This window comes from Dendrobates tinctorius, unplaced genomic scaffold, assembly GCF_039654945.1.
Source record: "Dendrobates tinctorius isolate UK_male_01 unplaced genomic scaffold, ASM3965494v1 ptg000016l, whole genome shotgun sequence".
Classification (NCBI taxonomy): Eukaryota; Metazoa; Chordata; class Amphibia; order Anura; family Dendrobatidae; genus Dendrobates; species Dendrobates tinctorius.
This window is the reverse complement of record NW_027361684.1, coordinates 40,379-64,404: the sequence shown is the minus strand read 5'-3', so window position 1 is coordinate 64,404 and position 24,026 is coordinate 40,379. Positions and strand designations below refer to the sequence as shown.

Below are 24,026 nucleotides of genomic sequence, written 5' to 3'. Positions count from 1 at the left end.
TCCACTATGGGGCAATGTAGTATTACATGCATGGACGTCACAGATTTATACCCATAGAGCTGCTCTCTATTAGGGCTCAAGGGGGTGACCAGTCTTTATAATGTCCATTTGCACCAACAGGGCAAATAGCCAGTGCTTGATAGCAGGGGACAAGGCCTTGAAAAGGTTGTGCAACAATGACAACTTACTACAAATCCACCGGATAGGTGATACATTTCTGATTGCTGTGGGTCCCACCACCAATGTTCACAAGAAATGGGGTCCCGAGTCTCCTTTCTGAATGAATCGGCGATCGAACATGCACTCTGCCTGCCCCTTTAAAGTTTAAGGGACTTATGGAGAGTGATGTGCTCAGCGATCTGGTTCTGTCTGATAGAAAACAGACAAGAGTTGTAATGTAAGTGTTCGACCACCACTTTTTTTCAGAGAATCAGAACCCCAAATTCTCATGAACGCTAGGGGTCCTGGCACGTGGGACCCAGAGATCAGAAACCCATCACCTATCCTGTGGAGAAGTGATCAGTTGTGACGTAACCACTACAAACATTTGTTATAGTAAATGACATGTCAGATCTACTAACATTCAAAAATAAAAGGATAAATAACCTAAAAACAGGATTTTTGGGTTGCTTACCGTAAAATTTGTTTCTCGGAGCCTTCATTGGGGGACACAGAAACCATGGGTGTATGCTGCTGCCACTAGGAGGCTGACACTATGTATAGAAAAAGGTTAGCTCCTCCTCCGCAGTATACACCCCACCGACCGGCACTAATTTCCTCAGTTAGTGAGAAAGCAGTAGGAGAAGTAACAAAATAGAGTAAGAACAGAACAGACAACTCAACTGTAACCAACAATCAACAAAAGAACAGGAGTTGCAAAACATGGGAGAGTGCTGTTTCCCCCAATGAAGGCTCCGAGAAACAGATTTTATGGTAAGCAACCCAAAAATCCTGTTTTCTCTATCGCTTCATTGGGGGACACAGAAACCATAGGACGTCCCAAAGCAGTCCCTGGGGAGGGAGAAGCAAACTTCCATTAGGTCTGAGAACTCACCACCGCCGCCTGCAAGATCCTTCTGCCTAGGCTGACGTCCACCGAAGCATAGGTGTGGACCTTGTAAAATTTGGCAAACGTGTGGATCGAAGACCAGGTTGCAGCTTTGCAAAGCTGCAGCGCGGAGGCTCTGTGGCGCACCGCCCAGGAGGCACCCACTGCCCGGGTAGAGTGAGCTCTAATTCCAGGAGGGGGCACTCGATGCTTGACCCGGTAGGCTTCCAAAATTGCCGATCTGATCCAGCGAGCAATAGTAGCCTTGGAGGCCGGGTGACCTTTACGCGCACCGTCTGGAATGATGAAAAGTGAGTCTGTCTTCCGCAAGAGTCGTCCTAGCCAGGTAGACCTTCATCGCCCTGACCAGACAAAAGGACGGGAGAACAATGTCCTCATTTAGGTGGAAAGTGGACACCACCTTATGAAGGAAGGTGGGGGCCAGAGGACCACCTTATCCTGGTGGAGCACCAAGAAAGGAGGGCGACAAGAAAGGGCCGCCAATTCCGACATGCGGCGGATGGAGGTGATGGCCACCAGAAAAGCTACTTTCCAGGAGAGAAGAGATAGGGAAACTTCCTTGAGAGGTTCAAAGGGCGAACCTTGTAGAGCCTCCAGGAACAGATTGAGATCCCATGGATCCACGGGAGCGCGGTACGGAGGTGCCGCATGAGCCACTCCCTGAAGAAAGGTCTTGACCTGCAGACGGGAGGACAACGTCTTCTGGAAAAGAATGGAAATCGCCAATACTTGACCCTTTAAAGAGCTGAGGGCAAGGCCCGCATCTAGGCCTGCCCGGAAGAATGCTAGGATGGAAGGGAGTGAAAAGGACATGGGCGGAATGTCATTGGCCTCGCACCAAGTGAAATAGGCCTTCCACGTACGATAAATTCTGGAAGACGATGGCTTTCTAGCCCGGATCATGGTGTGAATAACCCGATCAGAAAAACCTGACCGTTTCAGAACCGCGGTCTCAACAGCCACGCCGTTAAATTAAGCAGCAGAGAATTGGGGTAGCAGATTGGACCCTGAGATAGCAGATTTGCTCTGTCTGGAAGCTTCCAGGGGGCGTCCGCGAGAAGGTTGACGATGTCCGCGAACCAAGACCTTCTGGGCCAACAGCTTGGGAAGAAGTGGGAGGAAACAGATAGGGGAGCTTGAACTGAGACCAGGGAATGCTCAGAGCATCAGCGCCCACTGCGAGAGATTCTCGGGCCCTGGATACGAACTGTGGGACCTTCCTGTTCAGGCGAGACGTCAGCACATCTACGTCCGGATTCCCCCAATGACGGCAAAGTTGATGAAAGAAGTCCGGATGTAAGGACCACTCTTCCGCCGCGAGACCCTCGCGGCTGAGAAAATCGGCGGCCCAGTTGTCCACGATTGTGCTCGGCGGATATCGCTGGGACTGATGCCTCTGCCCAGTGGAGAATCTTGGACACTTCCGCTAGAGTCGATGAGCTCCGTGTCCCCCCTTGGTGGTTGACATATGCCACCGCTGTGGCATTGTCTGTCTGAATCCGGATCGGTAGATCCCCGAGAAGCCTTTCCCAGTGAATGAGAGACAGAAAAATTGCCCGTATCTCAAGGACGTTGATCGGCAGAGTTGTCTCGAGTTGACCACCGGCCTTGAACAGTCTGATTGCAAAACACTGCATCCCAGCCGAAAAGACTGGCGCCCGTTGTCACAATCTGCCAGTGAATCGGAAAGAATGATCGGCCTAGAGAAATGAGAGGTGATGTCAGCCACCAATTGAGGGACTGTTTGACCCGGGCCGAAAGGCGAATTGGACGATCCAGGAAAAGAACAGACCTGTTCCACCGAGACAGGATGGCCTGTTGAAGCGGTCTCGAATGAAACTGTGCAAAGGGAATTGCTTCGGCCGTCGCCACCATCTTTCCCAAGACTCTGATGGCAGATCGGAAGGAAGGATGCTTTGGGCTCTGCAGCGCTCGTACATCTCGCCGCAGAGAGATCATCTTCTCTTCTGGGAGAAAGACCCTTGATCGACGGGTGTCGAACAATAAGCCTAGAAACACAAGACGTTGAGTCGGAACAAGGCAGGACTTCCTTTTATGAGCCACCCGAAACTGGACAGGGTGTCGAGAACGATGGTGAGACTTTGGAGAGTCTGGTGAAAAGACAGAGCTTTGATTAGAATGTCGTCGAGGTACGGAAAGAGGACGAGACCTCTGATCCTCAACAGGGCCATCAACGCCGCCATGATCTTTGTAAAAACTCTGGGCGCTTTGGCAAGACCGAACGGCAGGGCGACAAACTGGTAGTGGTCCTGATGAATAGCGATACGCAGGAATTTCTGATGCCCGGGAAAAATGGGGACATGCAGGTAGGCATCCTGAATGTCTATTGAGCTCTTGAACTCCTACGATTACATGGAAGCGATTACTGAACGAAGGGACTCCATCCTGAAATGTCGCAGGCGGACCCTTTTGTTCAGTAGTTTGAGGTCCAGAAGTTGTATCCTGAGGATACAACTTCCCTGACCCAAGCGTCTTCCACCGAGGCAAGCCAGACGTCCCTGAAGAAAAGGAGTCGACCGACCAGTTGGGAAGGCGCCTCGGAACTTTGTTGATAGTCATGCCGATGTGGACCGTCCAGTTCTGGACCTGGAGGATCTGCCCTGGGAGGAGTGAGAACGCCAGGAGGAAGTGGGCCTAAATGAGACCTTCCTATCCTGGCGTGTTTGCGGCCTTTGTTGGCTGGAAAAAGGTTCTGCGGTAGCAAGGCGGCGGAAAGATTGAAAGGGCCGAAACTGACGCCTTGGAGGGGGTCTACAAGGCTTGGACTGAGGGAGAAGAGAGCTTGTGCCCCCAGTGGCGTCCTTAATAATTTGGTCCAGCTGGGAACCGAAGAGACGCGCTCCCTGAAAAGACAGATTGGTAAGGGACTTTTTTGATGACAAATACACCTGACAAGCCTTGAGCCAAAAATTGTACGTCGGATTGCAACAACGTTGCTGGACGCATGGGCTGCGCAAGATGCGGCATCTAACGAGGCAGATACTAAATATTCCCCTGCATGGGAAATCTGGTTAGCTAGCTCGGCCAGTCGCTCTGGTTGGGCTCCATCAAGAATGCCTTGGCGGAGATCCTCCGCCCAAGTAGCTATGGCCTTTGCTACCCAAGTGGAAGCAAAGGCCGGGCTTAGCGCTGTCGCAGCCACTTCGAATGCTGACTTTGCTAAGGATTCTATGATCCTGTCGTTAGAATCCTTCAGAGACGCCACACCTGAAATCGGAAGGACCGTGTTGCTAGATAGTCTGGACACAGGAGCGTCTACAGAGGGGGAAGCCGACCAGTTGTTGGTGAGCTCTTGAGAAAATGGATACAGCACGCCGAAACGCTTCCCTCTTTGAAAGCGCCTGGTTGGATTTTCTCTTTCCCTGGTGAGGAGCTTGTCAAATTCAGAGTGAGAAGCGAAAACTCTTGAAGGTGCTTCTGCCCATCTGAACGAAACCTCCTGATCTGAGGGTTTCGCAGGGGAGTCTGTGATCTTGAAAGCGTGGTTAATCGCTGCAATGAGGTTCAGTACCGTAACCTTCATGTCCGTGGCATGCTCCGAATCCAGCTCTAAAATCGCTTCGGATGACACATCCGAGAACGCTTCGCCTGACTCGGGTGAGGAGACACGGGAAGGAGACTGCTGGGAAGAACTATGTGGTGAGATGGGGTGAGGAGAGGATTCCGGCCGGAGATCCTGCCTGGGCCTTTTGCGGCTCATGCTAGCTGGCTCAGATGGAGCCTCTTGTGACCTGCTGGATCCTGCAGAAGTGTCCAGGGGCAACTTATCAAGAATGGCCACTAGGGACTGAGACACCCTGGTGAGATCCGCCACTGATTGAGATAGAGAAGAAGCCCAGTCAGGAATGGGGGATTCATTCTCACGTGGAGGAATAGGGGGCTCCTGGGCGGCAGGCTAAATGGGAGTGCTGCAGTCAAGGCAGAGGGGAGTGGACTGACCTGAGGGAAGTTTGCGTTTGCAAGAAGAACATGCAAAGAACTTGACTAAAGTGCAAGTGGAAGAAGGGGGACGAGCACGATCAGGCTTAGAGTTAGACATAATGAGGGATCAGTCACTGGAGGAGTGCCGGAAGGTTGGGGGAAGAAGATGGGGGGCTTGGCCGCGACCCTGAGCTAGGCCCAAACTGAAGGCGGGGCCTGGAGTAGATGCGGTGGCCACTGGAAGGCACGGGGCGGCGCGGAGACAGCGCTGCACTGCCACAGCTCCTCAAGGGAGCCATGCCTGCAGCATGGCTGCTAAGAAATACTGAGATAAGTGCAGCCAGGGGGGGGTGGAGGTGAGGGGAATCAGGGAGAGGAAGGGGCTGCTGAGGGGAGCCAAGATACCGGGAGGGAAATGCCACTCAGGGGTCCCATACTTACCCTGTACCTGTCTTCTGAACATGGCAAAAACCTGTGGAGGAAGATGTACCTCTATCATCTAGTGCCGAAGGATGTCTGCGTCTCTTCCAGATCGACAGGCTCTGGTGGGCGAGTGGGCGGGAGACGGGGAACGAGGACCAGTTGGATCGCCTGACACGCATCCGTGCTCGGGACTCTTGGTCCTGCCGTGGAGAGCTATGAGGATACGGGGTGGCAGTACACGCCGTACTCCGTCTCTTTGTGGGACTACAGATGTGACCAATCACTCTGTATCCCTCCGAAAAACCTGAAAAGAAAACGACGCACACTGAGGTAGATATGGGTCTAATGAAAGACCTGTGTTCACCTCCTACTGACACTAAGCTAAACTGAGGAAATTAGTGCCGGTCGGTGGGATGTATACTGCGGAGGAGGAGCTAACCTTTTTCTGTACATAGTGTCAGCAGCATACACCCATGGTTTCTGTGTCCCCCAATGAAGCGATAAGAGAAATAATCTTTAACCCCTTTCTGCCATCCGACGTACTATCCCGTCCATGGGACCTGGGCCCCTATGCCCATGGACGGGATAGTACGTCGGCGCGATCAGCGGCGCCCACGTGGTGAGCGCCGCTGATCGCGGCCGGGTGTCAGCCGATTATCACAGCTGACACCTGGCACAATGTGTCAGGGGCGGTCACGGACCGCCCCCGACACGTTAACCCCTTGCACACCGCGATCAAACATGATCGCGGTGTACCGGGGGTTAAAGGGAAGCATCGGCAGGGAGGGGGCTCCCTCCGTCCTTCCCTGAGCCCCCCACGGCAGCGCAATGTGCAGCGCTGCTGCGGGGGGCTCCTTTCCTCCAGGCCCCCGAATCCAAGATGGCGACGGGGGCCTTCGGGGGTCTGAGGAAGCCTTCTGCAGTGCCTGTGTCAGATTGCTGATCTGTCACAGTGATCTGTGATGTGACAGATCAGCGATCTGTCACAGGACAGTGATGTCCCACCTGGGACTATTTAATAAAGTAAAAAAAAAAATAAAAAAAAAGTGTTAAAATAATTTAAAAAAAAAAAAAAAAAAAAAAAAAAAAAAAAAAATCGCCAAATAAATTAGAAGAAAAAAAATAAAATATTCCCCCAATAAATCCATTTTTTGGAAATAAAAAAAATCAAAAAACAAAACAATAAAAGTACACATATTAGGTATCGCCGCGTCCGTAATGACCCGCCCTATAAAACTGTCCCATTAGTTAACCCCTTTAGCGAACCCCCTTAAAAAATAAAAATAAAAAACAAAGCAAAAAATAATGATTTATTATCATACCGCCAAACAAAAAGTGTAATAACGCGCGATCAAAAAGACGCATATAAATATCCATGGTACCGCTGAAAACGGCATCTTGTCCCGCAAAAAACGAGCTGCCACACAGCATCATCAGCGAAAAAATAAAAAAGTTATAGCTCGCAGAATAAAGCGATGCAAAAATAATTATTTTTTATATAAAATAGTTTTCATTGCATAAAACCGACAAAAACATAAAAAAACGACCTAAATGAGGTATCGCTGTAACCGTACTGACCCGAAGAATAAAACCGCTTTATCAATTTTACCGCACGCGGAACGATGTAAACGCACCCCCCCAAAAGAAATTCATGAAACGCTGGTTTTTGTTCATTCTGCATCCCAAAAATAGGAATAAAAAGCGATCAAAAAATGTCACGTGCCCGAAAATGGTACCAATAAAAACGTCAACTCGTCCCGCAAAAAATAAGACCTCACATGACTCGGTGGGTCAAAATACGGAAAAATTATAGCTCTTAATATGTGGTGATGCAAAAACTATTTTTACAATAAAAACCGTCTTTTAGCGTGCGACAGCCGCCAAATATAAAAACCGCCATAAATAGTAAATCAAACCCCCCGATATCACCCCCTTAGTTAGGGAAAAATAATAAAATTAAAAAAAAAGTATTTATCTCCATTTTCCCATTAGGGTTAGGCTTAGGGCTCAGATTAGGGTTAGGGGTGTGTTGGGGTTAGGGTTGGAGTTATAATTGGGGGGTTTCCACTGTTTGGGCACATCAGGGGCTCTCCAAATGCAACATGGCGTCTGATCTCAATTCCAGCCAATTCTGAGTTGAAAAAGTCAAATGGTGCTCCTTCCCTTCCAAGCTCTGCCATGCGCCCAAACAGTGTTTTACCCCCACATGTAGGGTATCAGCCTACTCAGGACAAATTGCAAAACAATTTTTGGGGTCCAATTTCTCCTGTTACCCTTAGGAAAATAAAAAATTGGGGGCAAAAATATCATTTTTGTGGAAAAAAATGATTTTTTTATTTTCACGTCCGAGTGTTATAAACTTCTGTGAAGCAGTGGGGGTTTAAAGTGCTCACCACACATCTAGATAAGTTCCGTGGGGGGTCTAGTGTCCAAAATGGGGTCACTTGTGGGGAGTTTCAATAGTTTAGGTACATCAGGGGCTCTCCAAACGCACATGACACCCGCAGACCATTCCATCAAAGTCTGCATTCCAAAACGTCACCGCTTCCCTTCCGAGCCCCGACGTGTGTCCATACAGTAGTTTTCTCCCACATATGGGGTGTCAGCGTACTCAGGCCAAATTGGACAACAACTTTTGGGGGTCCAGTTTCTCCTGTTACCATAGGGAAAATGAAAAAATTGGGGACTAATTGATCATGTTTCTGGAAAAAATACGATTTTTTTATTTTCATGCCCTGGCATTATAAACTTCTGTGAAGCCCTTGGGGGTTCAAAGTGCTCACCTCACATCTAGATAAGTTCCTTAGTGGGTCTAGTTTTCAAAAGGGGGTCATTTGTGGGGGGTTTCCACTGTTTAGGTACATTAGGGGCTCTCCAAAGGCAACATGACACCCGCAGACCATTCCATCAAAGTCTGCATTCCAAAACGTCACTACTTCCCTTCCGAGCCCCGACGTGTGCCCATACAGTAGTTTTCTCCCACATATGGGGTATCAGCATACTCAGGACAAAATGGACAACAACTTTTGGGGTCCAATTTCTCCTGGTACCCTTGGGAAAATAAAAAAATGGTGACTAAAAGATCATGTTTGTGGAAAAAATACGAATTTTTTATTTTCACGCCCGGGCATTATAAACTTCTGTGAAGCACTGGGGGGGTCAAAGTGCTCACCACACATCTAGATAAGTTCCTTAGGGGGTCTAGTTTCCAAAATGGTGTCATTTGTGGGGGGTTTCCACTGTTTTGGTACATCAGGAGTTTTCCAAACGCGACATGGTGTCCGATCTCAATTCCAGCCAAAAACGTCAAATGGCGCTGCTTCCCTTCCGAGCTCTGCCATGCGCCCAAATAGTGGTTTACCCCACATGTGGGGGTATCAGCGTACTCAGGACAAATTGCACAATAACTTTTACGGTCCTGTTACCCTTGGAAAAATAAGAATTGAGGGTGAAAAGATCATTTTTGTGGAAAAAATATGATTTTTTAATTGTATGGCTTTATGTTATAAACTTCTGTGAAGCCCATGGGGGTTCAAAGTTCTCACCACACATCTAGATAAGTTCCTTAGGGGGTCTAGTTTCCAAAATGGTGTCATTTGTGGGGGGTTTCCACTGTTTTGGTACATCAGGGGTTTTCCAAACGCGACATGGTGTCCGATCTCAATTCCAGCCAAAAACGTCAAATGGCGCTGCTTCCCTTCCGAGCTCTGCCATGCGCCCAAATAGTGGTTTACCCCCACATGTGGGGTATCAGCGTACTCAGGACAAATTGCACAATAACTTTTAGGGTCCTGTTACCCTTGGGAAAATAAAAATTGGGGTGAAAAGATCATTTTTGTGGAAAAAATATGATTTTTTAATTGTACCGCTGTACGTTATAAACTTCTGTAAAGCCCTTGTGGGTTCAAAGTTCTCACCACATATCTAGATAAGTTCCTTGGGGGGTCTAGTTTCCAAAATGGGGTCACTTGTACGGGGTTTCCACTGTTTAGGTACATCAGGGACTCTCCAAACGTGACATGGCGTCCAATCTGAATTCCAGCCAATTTTGCATTGAAAAAGTCAAACGGCGCTCCTTCCATTCTGAGCTCTGCCATGCACCGAAACAGTGGTTCCCCCCCACATATCAGGTATCTGCGTACTCAGGACAAATTGCACAATAACTTTTGCAGTCCAATTTCTCCTGTTACCCTTGGTAAAATAAAAAAAATTGAACCTGAAGTATTTTTTTTATGAAAAAAAGTTAGATGTTCATTTTTTTTTAAATATTCAAAAAAATTCCTGTGACGCACCTAAAGGGTTAATAAACTTCTTGAATGTGGTTTTGAGCACTTTAAGGGGTGCAGTTTTTAGAATGGTGTCACTTTTGGATATTTTCTATCATATAGACCCCTCAAAGTGGCTTCAAATGTGATGTGGTCCTAAAAATAAAATGGTGTTGTAAAAATGAGAAATCGCTGGTCAACTTTTAACCCTTATAACTTCCTAACAAAAAAAATTTTGGTTCCAAAATTGTGCTGATGTAAAGTAAACATGTGGGAAATGTTAGTTATCAAGTTTTTTGTGTGCCGTATCTCTGTGATTTAAGGGCATAAAAATTCAAAGTTGGAAAATTGCGAAATTTTCAAATTTTTCGCCAAATTTCCGTTTTTCTCACAAATAAACGCAAGTTACTTGAATGAAATTTTACCACTAACATGAAGTACAATATGTCACGAGAAAACAGTGTCAGAATCACCGGGATCCATGGAAGCGTTCCAGAGTTATGACCTCATAAAGGTACAGTGGTCAGAATTGTAAAAATTGGCCCGGTCATGAACGTGCAAACCACCCTTGAGGGTGAAGGGGTTAAACAAAAGAAAAATATTGTGAATTCTAGTCTCACCTTTCTTGGTATATATTTGGGCTAGTTCTGCAAATCGCATGTCATAGCAGATCCCAATTCCAATTTTGCAAAATGCTGTTAAAAATATTAAAAATTAATGTTAATTCACCGCTGATGAGGCACAGCCCAACTTTACTGCAGATCCACACTGGCACTGCTGAACCTCACCAATGGATACAACATGCCAAACAGCAAATACCAGTGACTTGTGGCATCACTGACATCTTCTGTTAGGGTGTGTGCACACGCTGCGGATTCTGCGGATCCGATGCAGTTTTTGCTGCGGTGTACAGTACCATTATAACCTACCTAAAATGAAAACCGCAGGGCAGACACTGTGGAATTTTCCGAGTGGTTTTTCTGCGGTTTCAAATCCGCAGCATGTCAATTCTTTGTGCGGATTCCGCTGCGGTTCGGCACCTGCTTCATGGCAGGTGCTAAACCGCAGAAAAACTGCAGATAAACCGCAGGTCTTTTTACCTGTAGATTTACCTGCGGTTTTCATCAAATCCGCGCGGAAAATTTCGCAGAGCAATCCGCAGCGTGTGCACACACCCTTAGACATGGACATTGTGTATTATACATTACTGCTGGTCCAAGAAATCTTTGGCTTCACTAGAGCTACACAGCACCGTGATATGACAGATCCTGTATGGGCGCTGTTCACTAGGGTGACCGCAAAAAATCGATGTCGGAATTTTGTCCGTCTGGACCCCACAAAACGATTCCCCTTTCCAGATATTGAGAGAGCCAAAATTTGAGCTCGATCAAACGACGTTAACCCGTGCCGCTCGTCGCTCAAAGTTTGAAAAAATCCAAATTGAGGTATTTTAAGATTTAGGTATTTTGCATAGTCTGTTAGACTACAAAGAATGTGACAACAACATTGCAGAAATAGCCCTGACCAAATTTTCGAACCATTTGTGGTATTTGAATGCAGAGTTGGTGGGATTATCGTTTTTTGATCCCACCATTACAGACAATGAAAAGTTGTTAATGGCTAATAAATTGCTCAGTAGCACAGATGAACCATCAGAGCACGCTAGGGTTGTAAATCCAAAAGTTAGGAAAGAAAAATTAAAAGAGGTAGGAAGTAACCGACTTTAACGACCTTCTGACAAAAGATGAAGACCAAAAGCAATATGTCCTGCAAGTTGTAAGCAAATGCCGAGCATTATATTCTGACGTTTCAAAAACTACTTTAACAAAAGCTCTAGAATAGATTAGATAACTATGTAAAATTATCAACTCATGTAGGTTAGCGTGCTCTGATGGTTCATCTGTGCTACTGAGCAATTTATTAGCCATTAACAACTTTTCATTGTCTGTAATGGTGGGATCAAAAAACGATAATCCCACCAACTCTGCATTCAAATACCACAAATGGTTCGAAAATTTGGTCAGGGCTATTTCTGCAATGTTGTTGTCACATTCTTTATAGTCTAACAGACTATGCAAAACACCTAAATCTTAAAATACCTCAATTTGGATTTTTTCAAACTTTGAGCGACGAGCGGCACGGGTTAACGTCGTTTGATCGAGCTCAAATTTTGGCTCTCTCAATATCTGGAAAGGGGAATCGTTTTGTGGGGTCCAGACGAACAAGATTCTGACATTTTTTCCCCCCCATATGAGATCCGGTCACCCTACTGTTCACATCTCACTTTTTATTTCTATTGGAGGTACACATCAGGAAAACTTAATCTATCCCATGGTACAGCCACCAGCTACCGAAGGTTATCGTAAAACGTATACAAGTGTGGTTCACATTTCTAGTATATCCCTTGGGGCTTCTTGGATTATGCTGGGTACATAGGGTCTATGAATACATTAGCTGTTTCCAGCCAGCTAACGCTCGGCACGCTCATTGCTATCTAATTAACGCTGCTGGTGATTAAACTAAAGTAAATAATGACAACATTCAATAGCGCTTACGCAGGTGGTAAATTAAAATGAAGTTAATAATAATCATTAAAAATCTGAATAATACTAATGATACATTTTATTCACAGTGTAAAATCAAAAACAAACTGGATTCAGTAAGATGTGCGTTTTTTATTCATTCCAGCATCTAAACAAATTTCTTAACGAAACATAAATTAAGTTAAAATTTCTCTGTAAACACAATTATATGTACATTTACCTTGGCTGAAGTGGTTGAATTACATAGAAAGTGCTGCGTGTGGTAATGTGTCGGGACGGAGCCTCGTGTGGTAATGTGTCGGGACGGAGCCTCGTGTGGTAATGTGTCGGGACGGAGCCTCGTGTGGTAATGTGTCGGGACGGAGCCTCGTGTGGTAATGTGTCGGGACGGAGCCTCGTGTGGTAATGTGTCGGGACGGAGCCTCGTGTGGTAATGTGTCGGGACGGAGCCTCGTGTGGTAATGTGTCGGGACGGAGCCTCGTGTGGTAATGTGTCGGGACGGAGCCTCGTGTGGTAATGTGTCGGGACGGAGCCTCGTGTGGTAATGTGTCGGGACGGAGCCTCGTGTGGTAATGTGTCGGGACGGAGCCTCGTGTGGTAATGTGTCGGGACGGAGCCTCGTGTGGTAATGTGTCGGGACGGAGCCTCGTGTGGTAATGTGTCGGGACGGAGCCTCGTGTGGTAATGTGTCGGGACGGAGCCTCGTGTGGTAATGTGTCGGGACGGAGCCTCGTGTGGTAATGTGTCGGGACGGAGCCTCGTGTGGTAATGTGTCGGGACGGAGCCTCGTGTGGTAATGTGTCGGGACGGAGCCTCGTGTGGTAATGTCGGGACGGGATTATGTGTGGTAATGTGGTAGGGGGGCGGGATTGTGTGTGGTAATGCGGTGGGGGGGCGGGATTATGTGTGGTAATGTGGTGGGGGGGCAGGATTGTGTGTGGTAATGTGGTGGGGGCGGAGCTACTGTGCAGTGGGCGGGATTAGCGAGTAATCACGATACCTCATATATATAGATTTAGTGTTTGCACCAGTAGCTTTCCTGGTACATAAGCTGAATGAACAGTAACAGTCAAAATTTCGGATGCACCAGTTAAAGGGAATCTGTCAACCCTTTATTGAGATATCATATAATGATATCATTCAATTGTGTGTCACATAAGGATTTTCTTAGTACTTTTGCTTCCCCCTGACCCCGCACCTTTCATGCATAAATACCTTGTTTATATAGGTTCAGATATATGTAATCTGCCGCCGTCCGGTCCGCTGAGCGGGGCTTATTCACCTGCTCCCCCCTCCCTGTCTTGCTCTACACAAGAAGAAATGCGTAGAGCAAGACAGGGAGGGGGGAGCAGGTGAATAAGCCCCGCCCAGCGGACCGGACAGCGGCAGGTTACATACATCTGAACCGATATAAAAAAGGTATTTATGCATGAAAGGTGCGGGGTCAGGGGGAAGCAAAAGTACTAAGAGAATCCTTATGTGACACACAATTGAATGATATCATTATATGATATCTCAAAAAAGGGGTGACAGATTCCCTTTAATGCAATGTTTTTCCTGGTTCTCCTTAAGCACATAGTAGATTCAGTCACAAATGGAAACAAGGAATAAAAAAAACAGGTGTGAAACAAACCAAAATACGTGTTAAACCTTAGAATCATCACAGTAACCCCCTTCTATGTCGATGACAGCTTTACCCCCCCACCCATAGCATTCTCCCAAGCAGCTTCATCATGTAGTCACTTAAAATGGCTTCCAATGAATAGGTCTGCCTCATCAAGAGTTCATTTGTCAAATCACCGGTCTACAGAAAGTGTTTGTGACTGTCAGGTGTGTTTTGCAGAGACAGTGCTGAGCCCTATTACACAACATGGCAAGAAGCCCTCAACTAAGTAAAGCTAAATGACAGTCCATCATTACTGTAAGACTTGAAGGTCAGTCAATCCAGAAAATTGATAGTATCTCGGAGGTGTCCTCAGTCGTGAAAACCCATTACTCGCTATGATGAAACTGACTAATGAGAACTGCCCCAGGAAAGGAAGACCAAGAAAGGTCATCAAAGTTACCAGACTGAGAAACTGCAATTTGACAGAACCTCAGCCAAGAGCTCCGATAAACCATACACAGACTTCAAGTACCAAACACATCTCAACAACTCTCCAGAGAAGACTGCAAGAAGCAGGGGTTTATGGTGTCACAGCTGCAAAAAAGCCACTACTGAACAAGAGACTTGTCTGGGTCAAGCAGCACAAAGATTAGACGTTAGATCAGAGGAAATCTGTACTTTGAGATTTTTGGTACTAATCCCTGTATTGGTGCGATGCAGTAAAGGCGAGCAAATGGTTTCTACGTGTGTGTTACCCACCGTGAAGCATGAAGGGAGAAGTGCGATGTGGGGGTGCTCTGGACACTGTTGGTTATTTATTCCAAATTCAAAGCATACTACCACAGCTTTCTGCAAATACATGCCATCACAACTGGTCTGCACTTAGGGACCATCATTTAAGTTGGAACAGGTCAATGACCCAAAACAGATTTCCGTGTTATAAAAGGGCTATGTGACCAAAAAGAAGAGGGATGGAGGCTGCATCTTGTCCTTGGAGGCTTGTCCTCCACAATCATCCGACCCCAACTCATTTGAGATGGTTTGGAATGAGTCGGACAAAAATTGAAGCAAAGCAGCCAACAAGTACTCAATACCTCGAGGAACGCCTTCAAGACTGTCGGAAGCCATTCCAGGTGACAACCTAATGAAGATGCTTCAGAGATTGCAATGAGGAGTAAAGCCATCATCGAAGAATCTGTAGTTTTACAAATGTTCTGGTTCACATGTTTTCTACACTACTTGTCTCCATATGTGTTCGCTTTTGCTGCCTTCAGTCTGAATTTACAATGTGCACCTTCCGATAAGAACAAGGAAAACAGTGCATGAACAGGGGTATCCAAACTTTTGAATAGTGCTGCAAAGAATAAAACAAAATCTGAATAGACCATAAGTTTGGGAAGCTTTAAAGCCCTCTTATATTGATGACATCCAGCTACATAACTTTCAGCAAGTGTTTGTAGAGAAGCTTTGCACTGGTTACATTATACCTATACATCAAGGACAATGGGGGAAATGTTTCATAGATCAACATAAAGTTACCAGCTGGGTAGAAAGACTGACGAGAGGATAGCAGCCTATTAGGGTACCGTTACACTTAGCGATGAACCAGCGATCCCGACCACGATATGACCCGGTCAGGATCGCTGGTGCTTCGCTACATGATCGCTGGTGAGCTGCCAAACAGGCAGATCTCATCAGCGACATAGCAGCGGTCGGCGGTCGCTACTTACCTGTCAGACGAGGCAATGAAGATGTCCTCCCGCCCGCGTCCACGCGTCACTCGTCGCCACAGCAGGAAGCCCAGCAGGAAGTGGCCGATGAGAAACGGCCCAGGACGTTCTCGCGCGATCAGCGATAACCAGAGGGGGAGCCGGTCGGAGGTAAGTATCAGACATAGCGATATCGCTAGCAATATCGCTATAACGTCACAAAACCAGTGACGTTATAACGATATTGCTAGCGATATCGCTTAGTGTAACGGGCCCTTTAGGAGTAGCCATGAATTCTTGAACAATCAGGGTCATTAATTGTCCTATGATGCAAAATGTTTGGGACCCGGAATCTATGAATCAGTGATGGTTCTACAATGCATTACTCCACTGTGCTCACGTACGTGTGTCAAATACAGAAAGACTGTCTCCAGGACTTAGTGTTTCTGACTCTTGAAAACGGATTTTCCCAGGTACGTCAATGTCAAATAAGTGGATCTGTTGACACCAAAAAAAAAAGAAATGCAGGAGAAAGTAAGATTTCATGGAGTCTAACTACAAACGGAAAAAATAAAAAGAAATCAGACTTGTTACATTGGCTACAAGCGTAATACTCTGAGCTGCATGAACTATAAAGGCAGTCACTAGGCTTTCACACATAATGACTGCCATATTATGGATGGCTCCTCTGCATTTTTCTCATCTGCTTCCAGCTTCACCTGCAGCCCTCGCCAAGCGCACGTGCAGACCAGTCTCCATGTGAAGCGTTATGGCTCTGCACTGCAGGTCGCAGGGTGTACAGTGCAGAATCTGGGACACAGGAGAGGCCTGGAAAGTGCACATCATCCAGCAGCTGCATCACTAATTCGAGTTTTGAGAACTGCTCATCATGTAGCGACAGGAGTTTGTGGATGTACAATGTGGCCCAAATGGACATTTTCAGAAATTCCCGAGTCCTGTGGGCCATTTCCACAAAGAATACATGCCACATACAATATACAATTTTTATTGCTTTTTACTGGCTTATATTTAGAGAGTTTAATATTTTTATTTTATTAAAAGATTTTTTGATGGGTGACCTATAACTGACAAAAACAATGCTGAATGCAGCTGCCAAGGGGAGGCACATTGCATATAGACTTATACAGATCAGACTGAACTTAAGTCAGTGAGCTCTGGACTACTCCAAGGCTGGGACTCTACAGAAAATCTGGTGACAACACAGGCAGTGTGGAATAAGATCGCTATGTGCCGGCGCTAGATCGCAGCACAATGCAGGTGAATGAGGTCGCATTGCAACCCCTAGTGTACCGCGAGAAGCAGGTCACAAAAACTCCAAGTGTATCTGACTTTATGCCTTGCTTGTCGCAGCACCCTGATGGCTGCAATGCGACCTCATTCACCTGCATAACGCTGCGATGACACACTGGCAAACAGCGATCGTAGGCTGCGCGACCTGTGTTGCGACCAATGTTCCCATATAATCCCAGACTAATGGTGGTTGTGAATTCACAAGAGCAAAGCTGCGACCACTATAAAGTTGCTAAAATACTGCCAGATTCTGTGTTAATTATATTAAGCTTCCAAAAAAAAAAAAAAAAAAAAAGGGAAATTAAGTAGATTCTGTGACCGGATCATTTATAGTGCACAACCAATGAGGTCGCTGCTATATGTACAAGGTGACACGTCATTACCTTTCTGTGCTTGATCAGCAATGTACCATCTGGGCCAAAAACTGTGCAAGTGTTGTACAACTTCCCACAATCCTCTTCTGGAATTGAGCCTACAGAAGAAAAACATAGTTAGACATACCCTTATTAATGACACGTACAGGACAGTATGGAGACCAGTAGGATATGGAACAAATAGGATGTGGACGCTGCAACATCCCACGTCCTAATACACATGTCAGGAAAAGGCACAACCAACACTAAGTGTCCACATCTCAGTTCCACCCCTTATCTGCCACATTACCCCATTCTCATCCTTTCCATGAGCCTGGGACCAAATCCCTACCACTTCTTGATTAAAGGTGTATTAGTTGCCACCCAGAGCTGCTGACTTCCTCATCCGAAGGGAGCACTGCCAATGGCGTTACGACCCCACACAGCTGCCGAGGGGGTAGCCCGACCGGCAGAAAACAGCATGATGCTTGCTGACTCGTAAGCCCAACCAACTACATCATATCAGCTAGATCGTAATTAGCTTTCTTACAAGGAGGAATCACAGCCACTACTAGTACAGAATGCCAAGCAAACCCATTCCACATTCTTGCCAAAGCACGGATTTTCCGTTTTTGACTATTTAATTCGTGATGGGCTGATGACAGATTCTCCCCACAAATAACATCCCCATATCTGGGTTTTACATTGCGTCTAACCTCCAATAAGATAGATCCCGCACTCCTTGGCGATGTCTGACAGCATCTGCGTGGACTGGCCAGGAATCTTCTCCGCATACTCAGGGAAGAATGTGGTACCGTAAGGAGAATTGAAGCACTCCTGGGAACAGACACCATGCTGGATTATTATCCCATGCTTTCACTATTGGGGAGATATCTGGGGTGCTCAGCTCCGGTTGCCTCTGTAACATGGCTGACTGTGCCATTCCGCTAGTAGTCCTCCTAGAATTTAGGAATAAATTGACAACTGGGCCTTACCAGTTGGGGGGGCGTGTCTATGCACCTTATAAAGACTGTCCAATCAGTGATGACAGAGCCAAACTGTAGAGACACACCCCCTTTTCAGAAAGGGAATGATACCACCCTTTTGTCCATTGACTCATACAATGGATTTTCATTTTCAAGAAGGAATAAACAGCAAAATACACAGGTTACATTCACATGTCCAGCAATCATCCATTAGAACAGATCCAGCAGCAATCCGTTGATAAAGTTGTGCAGACTCAACTTTTTTTGTCCACCTGAATAATCTGATATTAACTGGATTGTTTGTTGTTGTTTGTTTGCTTTTTAACATAGAAGTCTATTGAAAACAGATCCATTAATTATCCATCTGTTTTTCTTCCATTTGAAACTCCTGTGTTTTCTCTTTACTAGAGGTGGAAGAATAAATATTTCGCAGATACAACTGGACATGTGAATCTTCAAGCAATCATTCATTCGAAACTGATCCAGCAAGAAAAAAATAGGATAAAACGAATAACTACTGAACCAGTTTGCCATAGACTTCAACATTAAAAAAAGAGTTTCCAGTTTGAAATCAGGTTTTTTCAGGACAAAAAAAAAAAAAAGCTGTGCGCACGACTTTTTTTTGTCAACGGATTGCTGCTGGTTCCGTTCTGATGGTCGATTACTGGACCTGTGAATATGCATTTAAATTAATTAAATAAAGGTTTCAAAATTGCTCTTTTATGCTGAATGCCAGTATTTAATAACAGATTTCAGAGAGAAAAAAAAAAATAAAAAAATCAGTATGGTGTTTATTTTAACTCCGCTCGGCAGCAAGACATACAATCGTCAAACGATTGATGGTCGGGTCAAGACAGGCAGAGATGACGGAGCTTATTGGTCGGCAGTTTGATCTGCCCAATAAGATAAAACATGAGAAACCAGAAACAGAGATTCCAGTTCGCCTCCAAAAAACAGGATTTTTGGGTTGCTTACCGTAAAATCTGTTTCTCGGAGCCTTCGTTGGGGGACACAGAGACCATGGGTGTATGCTGCTGCCACTAGGAGGCTGACACTACGCACAAAAAAAGGTTAGCTCCTCCTCCGCAGTGTACACCCCACCGACCGGCAGGGAATTCCTCAGTTAGGCCGGTTTCACATTAGCGCTTTTTCAGCGCACGCACGGCCGGGGGTAGCTCCGCCCCCGAGCCGGCTCTCTGCCCGGCGTGCCCGCCCCTTGCTTGTAGCGCCGCCTACTAGCGGACAGCGGCGCCTGCGATCGGCGCACCCTATCTTTAGCATAGGGTGCGCAGATCGTGCGCAGGCCGTGCGCTAGTTGCGCTTTGACCTGCGCTGCGCACTTTTGACGGTGCGCCGTGCGCGCCAAAATCAAACTTTTCGGATTTTGGCGCGCACGGCGCACCGTCAAAAGTGCGCAGCGCAGGTCAAAGCGCAACTAGCGCACGGCCTGCGCATGATCTGCGCACCCTATGCTAAAGATAGGGTGAGCCGATCGCAGGCGCCGCTGTGCGCTAGTAGGCGGCGCTACACGCAAGGGGCGGGCACGCCGGGCAGAGAGCCGGCTCAGGGGCGGAGCTACCCCCGGCCATGCGTGCGCTGAAAAAGCGCTAATGTGAAACCGGCCTTAGTGAGAAAGCAGTACGAGAAGTAACAGAATAGATTGAAAACAGAACAAAACTCAACTGTAACCAATCAACCAAAGTAAGAACAGGAGTTGTAGAACATGGGAGGGTGCTGTGTCCCCCAATGAAGGCTTCGAGAAACAGATTTTACGGTAAGCAACCCAAAAATCCTGTTTTCTCGTTCGCCTTATTGGGGGACACAGAGACCATGGGACGTCCCAAAGCAGTCCCTGGGGTGGGAAACAAACTTCCATCAGGCCAGTGGACTCACCACCGCTGCCTGCAGGATCCTTCTACCTAGGCTGGCGTCCGCCGAAGCGTAGGTGTGGACCTTGTAGAATTTCACAAACGTGTTAACCGAAGACCAGGTTGCAGCTTTGCAAAGCTGCAGCGCGGAGGCTCTGTGGCGTACCGCCCAGGAAGCGCCCACTGCCCGGTTACAGTGCGCTCTGATCCCCGGAGGGGCCACTCGATGCTTAACCCGGTAGGCCTCCAAAATTGCCGATCTGATCCAGCGAGCAATAGTAGCTTTGGAAGCCGGGTGACCTTTCCGCGCCCCATCTGGAATGACGAAAAGAGTCTGTCTTTCGCAAGGAAGTCGTCCTAGACAGATGAGAGTATCTCCCTGACCAGATTCAGCTTGTTCAGGGACCGCTCCCGAGGGCGAGTTGGATTCGGACAGAAGGACGGCAGAACAATATCCTCACTGAGGTGAAAGGAGGACACCACCTTCGGAAGAAAAGAGGGCGGAGGCCGCAGAACTACCTTGTCCTGGTGAAGTACCAAGAAAGGAGAGCGGCAAAAAAGAGGCGCCAATTCTGACACGCGCCGGAAGGAAGTGATGGCCACCAGAAAAGCTACCTTCCAAGAAAGGAGAGAAAGGGAAACATCCCTGAGAGGTTCAAAAGGAGAACCTTGCAGAACCTCAAGAACCAGATTAAGATCCCATGGATCCACGGGCGCTCGATACGGAGGAGCCGTGTGAGCCACGCCCTGAAGAAAGGTTTTGACCTGAGGGCGGGAGGCCAACGTCTTCTGAAACAAAATGGACAGCGCCGAAACTTGACCCTTCAAGGAACTGAGAGCAAGCCCCGCATCCAACCCTGCCTGAAGAAACGCCAGAACGGAAGGGAGCGAAAAGCACATGGGCGCGATGTTATTGGCCTCACACCAAGTGAAATAGGCCTTCCAAGTACGGTAGTAAATTTTGGAAGATGATGGCTTCCTGGCTCGGATCATGGTATGAATTACTCGACCGGAGAATCCTGCTCGTTTCAAAACCTCGGTCTCAACAGCCACGCCGTTAAATTGAGCGGCCGAGAATTGGGGTGGCAAATCGGGACTTGAGACAGCAGATCTGCCCTGTCTGGAAGCTTCCAGGGGGTGTCCGCGAGAAGGTTGACAATGTCCGCGAACCAAGACCTTCTGGGGCAATTCGGGGCGATGAGTGACTGGAATTCCTTCTGCTTTAATCTTCTTCAACAGCTTGGGAAGAAGAGGCAGGGGAGGAAACAGGTAGGGGAGCTCGAACTGCGACCAAGGAATGGCCAGAGCGTCGGCGCCCACTGCGAGAGGATCTCGAGCCCTGGATACAAACTGTGGGACTTTCCTGTTGAGGCGAGAAGCTAGCAGATCTACGTCCAGGGTTCCCCAACGACGGCAGAGCTGAAGAAATACCTCTGGATGTAGGGACTACTCTCCTGCCGCGAGACCCTCGCGGCTGAGAAAATCGGCGGCCCAGTTGTCTACGCTGGGAATGTGTACCACGGAGATTGTCGGTACCGAAATCTCTGCCCACTGAAGGATCTTGGACACTTCTGCCAGGGCTGAGACACTCCGTGTCCCTCCTTGGCAGTTGACATATGCCACCACTGCGGCATTGTCTGTCTGAATCCGGACAGGCAGGCCCCCGAGGAGCCTCACCCAGTGGACGAGAGCCAAATGGATCGCTCGTATCTCTAGGACGTTGATCGGCAGAGCAGATTCCTGAGTCGACCAATGACCCTGAACAGTGTGATGGCGGAACACTGCACCCCAGCTGAGAAGGCTGGCATCCGTTGTTACAATCTGCCAGTGAACGGGAAGAAAAGACCGCCCCAAGAGGATGGGAGGTGACGTCAGCCACCAGTTGAGTGACTGCTTGATCCGGCATGAAAGACGAACAGGGTGATCCAGGGACAGAGCCGACCTGTTCCACCTCGACAAAATGGCGTGTTGGAGAGGTCTGGCGAGAAATTGGGCAAAGGGAACTGCCTCTATCGCCGCCCTAGACCGACGAGTGTCGAACAGGAGGCCCAGAAACACAAGACGTTGAGTAGGAACCAGACAGGAATTTTTCCTGTTGACGATCCACCTGAAATTGGAAAGAGTGTCTAGGACGATCGTCAAACTTAGGCGTGCCTGTTGGAAAGAGGGAGCTTTGATCAGAAAATCGTCGAGGTACGGAAAAAGAACGAGACCTCTAAGGCCATCAATGCAGCCATGATCTTCGTGAAGACTCTGGGAGCGGTGGCGAGACCGAAGGGCAGCGCGACGAACTGGTAATGTTCCTGGCGAACCGCAAAACGCAGGAACTTCTGATGTCCGTGCAGCTTGAGATCCAAGATGGGTCAGACTGCCCCGTCTTTTTTCGGCACGACAAATAGGTTTGAATAAAACCCTGTAAACCGCTCCGATTCGGGAACGTGCACAATTACCCCGGAACTGAGGAGAGAGTCGATGGCCGTAAAGAACCCCGGGATCAAAGCTGGATCTTTTGGGGGACGGGAGTCGAAGAAACGATCCCCTGGAAGAGAGACGAACTCTATCTTGTATCCTGACGATACAACCTCTCTGACCCAAGCGTCCTCTACTGAGGCCAGCCAGACGTCCTTGAAGAACAGGAGTCGACTTCCCAATTGGAAGGGACCCTCGGGAGTCCGAGGATAGTCATGCTGATGTGGACCGTCCAGATCCGGATCTGGATGGCCTGCCCTGCGAAGAGTGGGAACGCCAGGAGGGAGTGGGTCTGAAGGAAACTTTCTTCCTATCTTGGCGTGCCTGCGGTTTTTGTTGGTTGGAGGAGGTCTCCTCCGTATTGAAACGGCGGTAAGCCCGAAAGGGTCGAAACTGACGCCTTAGTGGAGGTCTGCGAGGCTTGGACTGAGGTAGGAGAGAACTCGTGCCTCCGGTGACGTCCTTAATAATCTGGTCCAATTGGGATCCAAAGAGGCGCCCTCCCTGAAAAGGCAGATTAGTAAGAGACTTTTTAGAAGACAGGTCCGCCTGCCAGGCATTGAGCTAAATTGGACGTCGGATTGCCACAACGTTACTGGACGCCTGAACTGCGCAGGATGCGGCATCCAAAGAAGCAGAAAGCAGATAATCCCCCGCATGGGAAATCTGATTGACGAGATCGGCCAATCGATCTGGTTGTGCTTTCTCTAGGATGCCCTGACGAAGATCCTCTGCCCAAGTAGCTATGGCCTTTGCTGCCCAAGATGAAGCAAAAATTGGGCATACCGCCGTCGAAGCCGCTTCGAAGGCAGACTTCGCTAGGGATTCTATAATCCTATCATTAAAATCCTTTAGAGACGCCACGCCTGAAAGCGTGAGAACCGTGTTAGTAGAAAGCCTGGACACGGGCGGGTCGACCGAGGGGTAGGCAGACCAGTTGTCCGTGAGCTCTTTAGCAAACGGGTACAGAACGCCGAGACGCTTTCCTCTTTGAAAGCGTCTGGTCAGATCTCCTCTTTCCCTGGTAAAAATCTTTCCAAACTCGGAATGTAGAGGGAATATCCTGGAGGGTGTTTCCTCCCGTCTGAACGAAACCTCCTGATCTGAGGATTTCGCAGGGGGGTCAGCAATGTCGAAGGTCTGATGGATCGCAGCAATGAGGTTCTGTACAGTAACCCTCATGTTCGCATCCTGGTCCAAATCCAGCTCTAAGATCCCCTCAGATGACCTGTCCGAGAGCGCATCACCTGACTCGGGAGAGGAGGCCCGGGAGGGAGGCTGCCGAGAAGGACTATGTGGTGACATGGGGCGAGGAGAGGATTCCGGCTGGAGATCCTGCCTGGGTCTTTTGCGACTAACGCTGGCCGACTCAGATGGAACCTCTTGAGGCCTGCTGGACCCTGTAGAGGTGTCCAGGGGTAACTTATCCAGAACGGCTACTAGGGACTGAGACACCCTGGTGAGGTCTGCCACTGACTGTG

The 24,026-nt window shown here is 47.9% G+C and overlaps 1 protein-coding gene across 3 annotated transcripts in view; it reads right to left on the bottom strand.

Annotated features, from left to right (window-relative positions):
• Nucleotides 1–24,026, bottom strand: part of NIT2 (nitrilase family member 2) — a 38,423-nt gene that overhangs the window by 8,375 nt on the left and 6,022 nt on the right. For 2 of the 3 annotated variants that reach the window (XM_073565214.1, XM_073565221.1), the window contains exons 3-6: nt 17,939–18,059; nt 17,253–17,341; nt 15,963–16,056; nt 10,320–10,394 (exon numbers count right to left, since the gene is read on the bottom strand). In XM_073565214.1, the coding sequence (XP_073421315.1) occupies nt 10,320–10,394; nt 15,963–16,056; nt 17,253–17,341; nt 17,939–18,059 (379 nt within the window). The remainder of the gene's footprint in view (nt 1–10,319; nt 10,395–15,962; nt 16,057–17,252; nt 17,342–17,938; nt 18,060–24,026) is intronic. The other variant, XM_073565215.1, reaches the window with a different exon arrangement.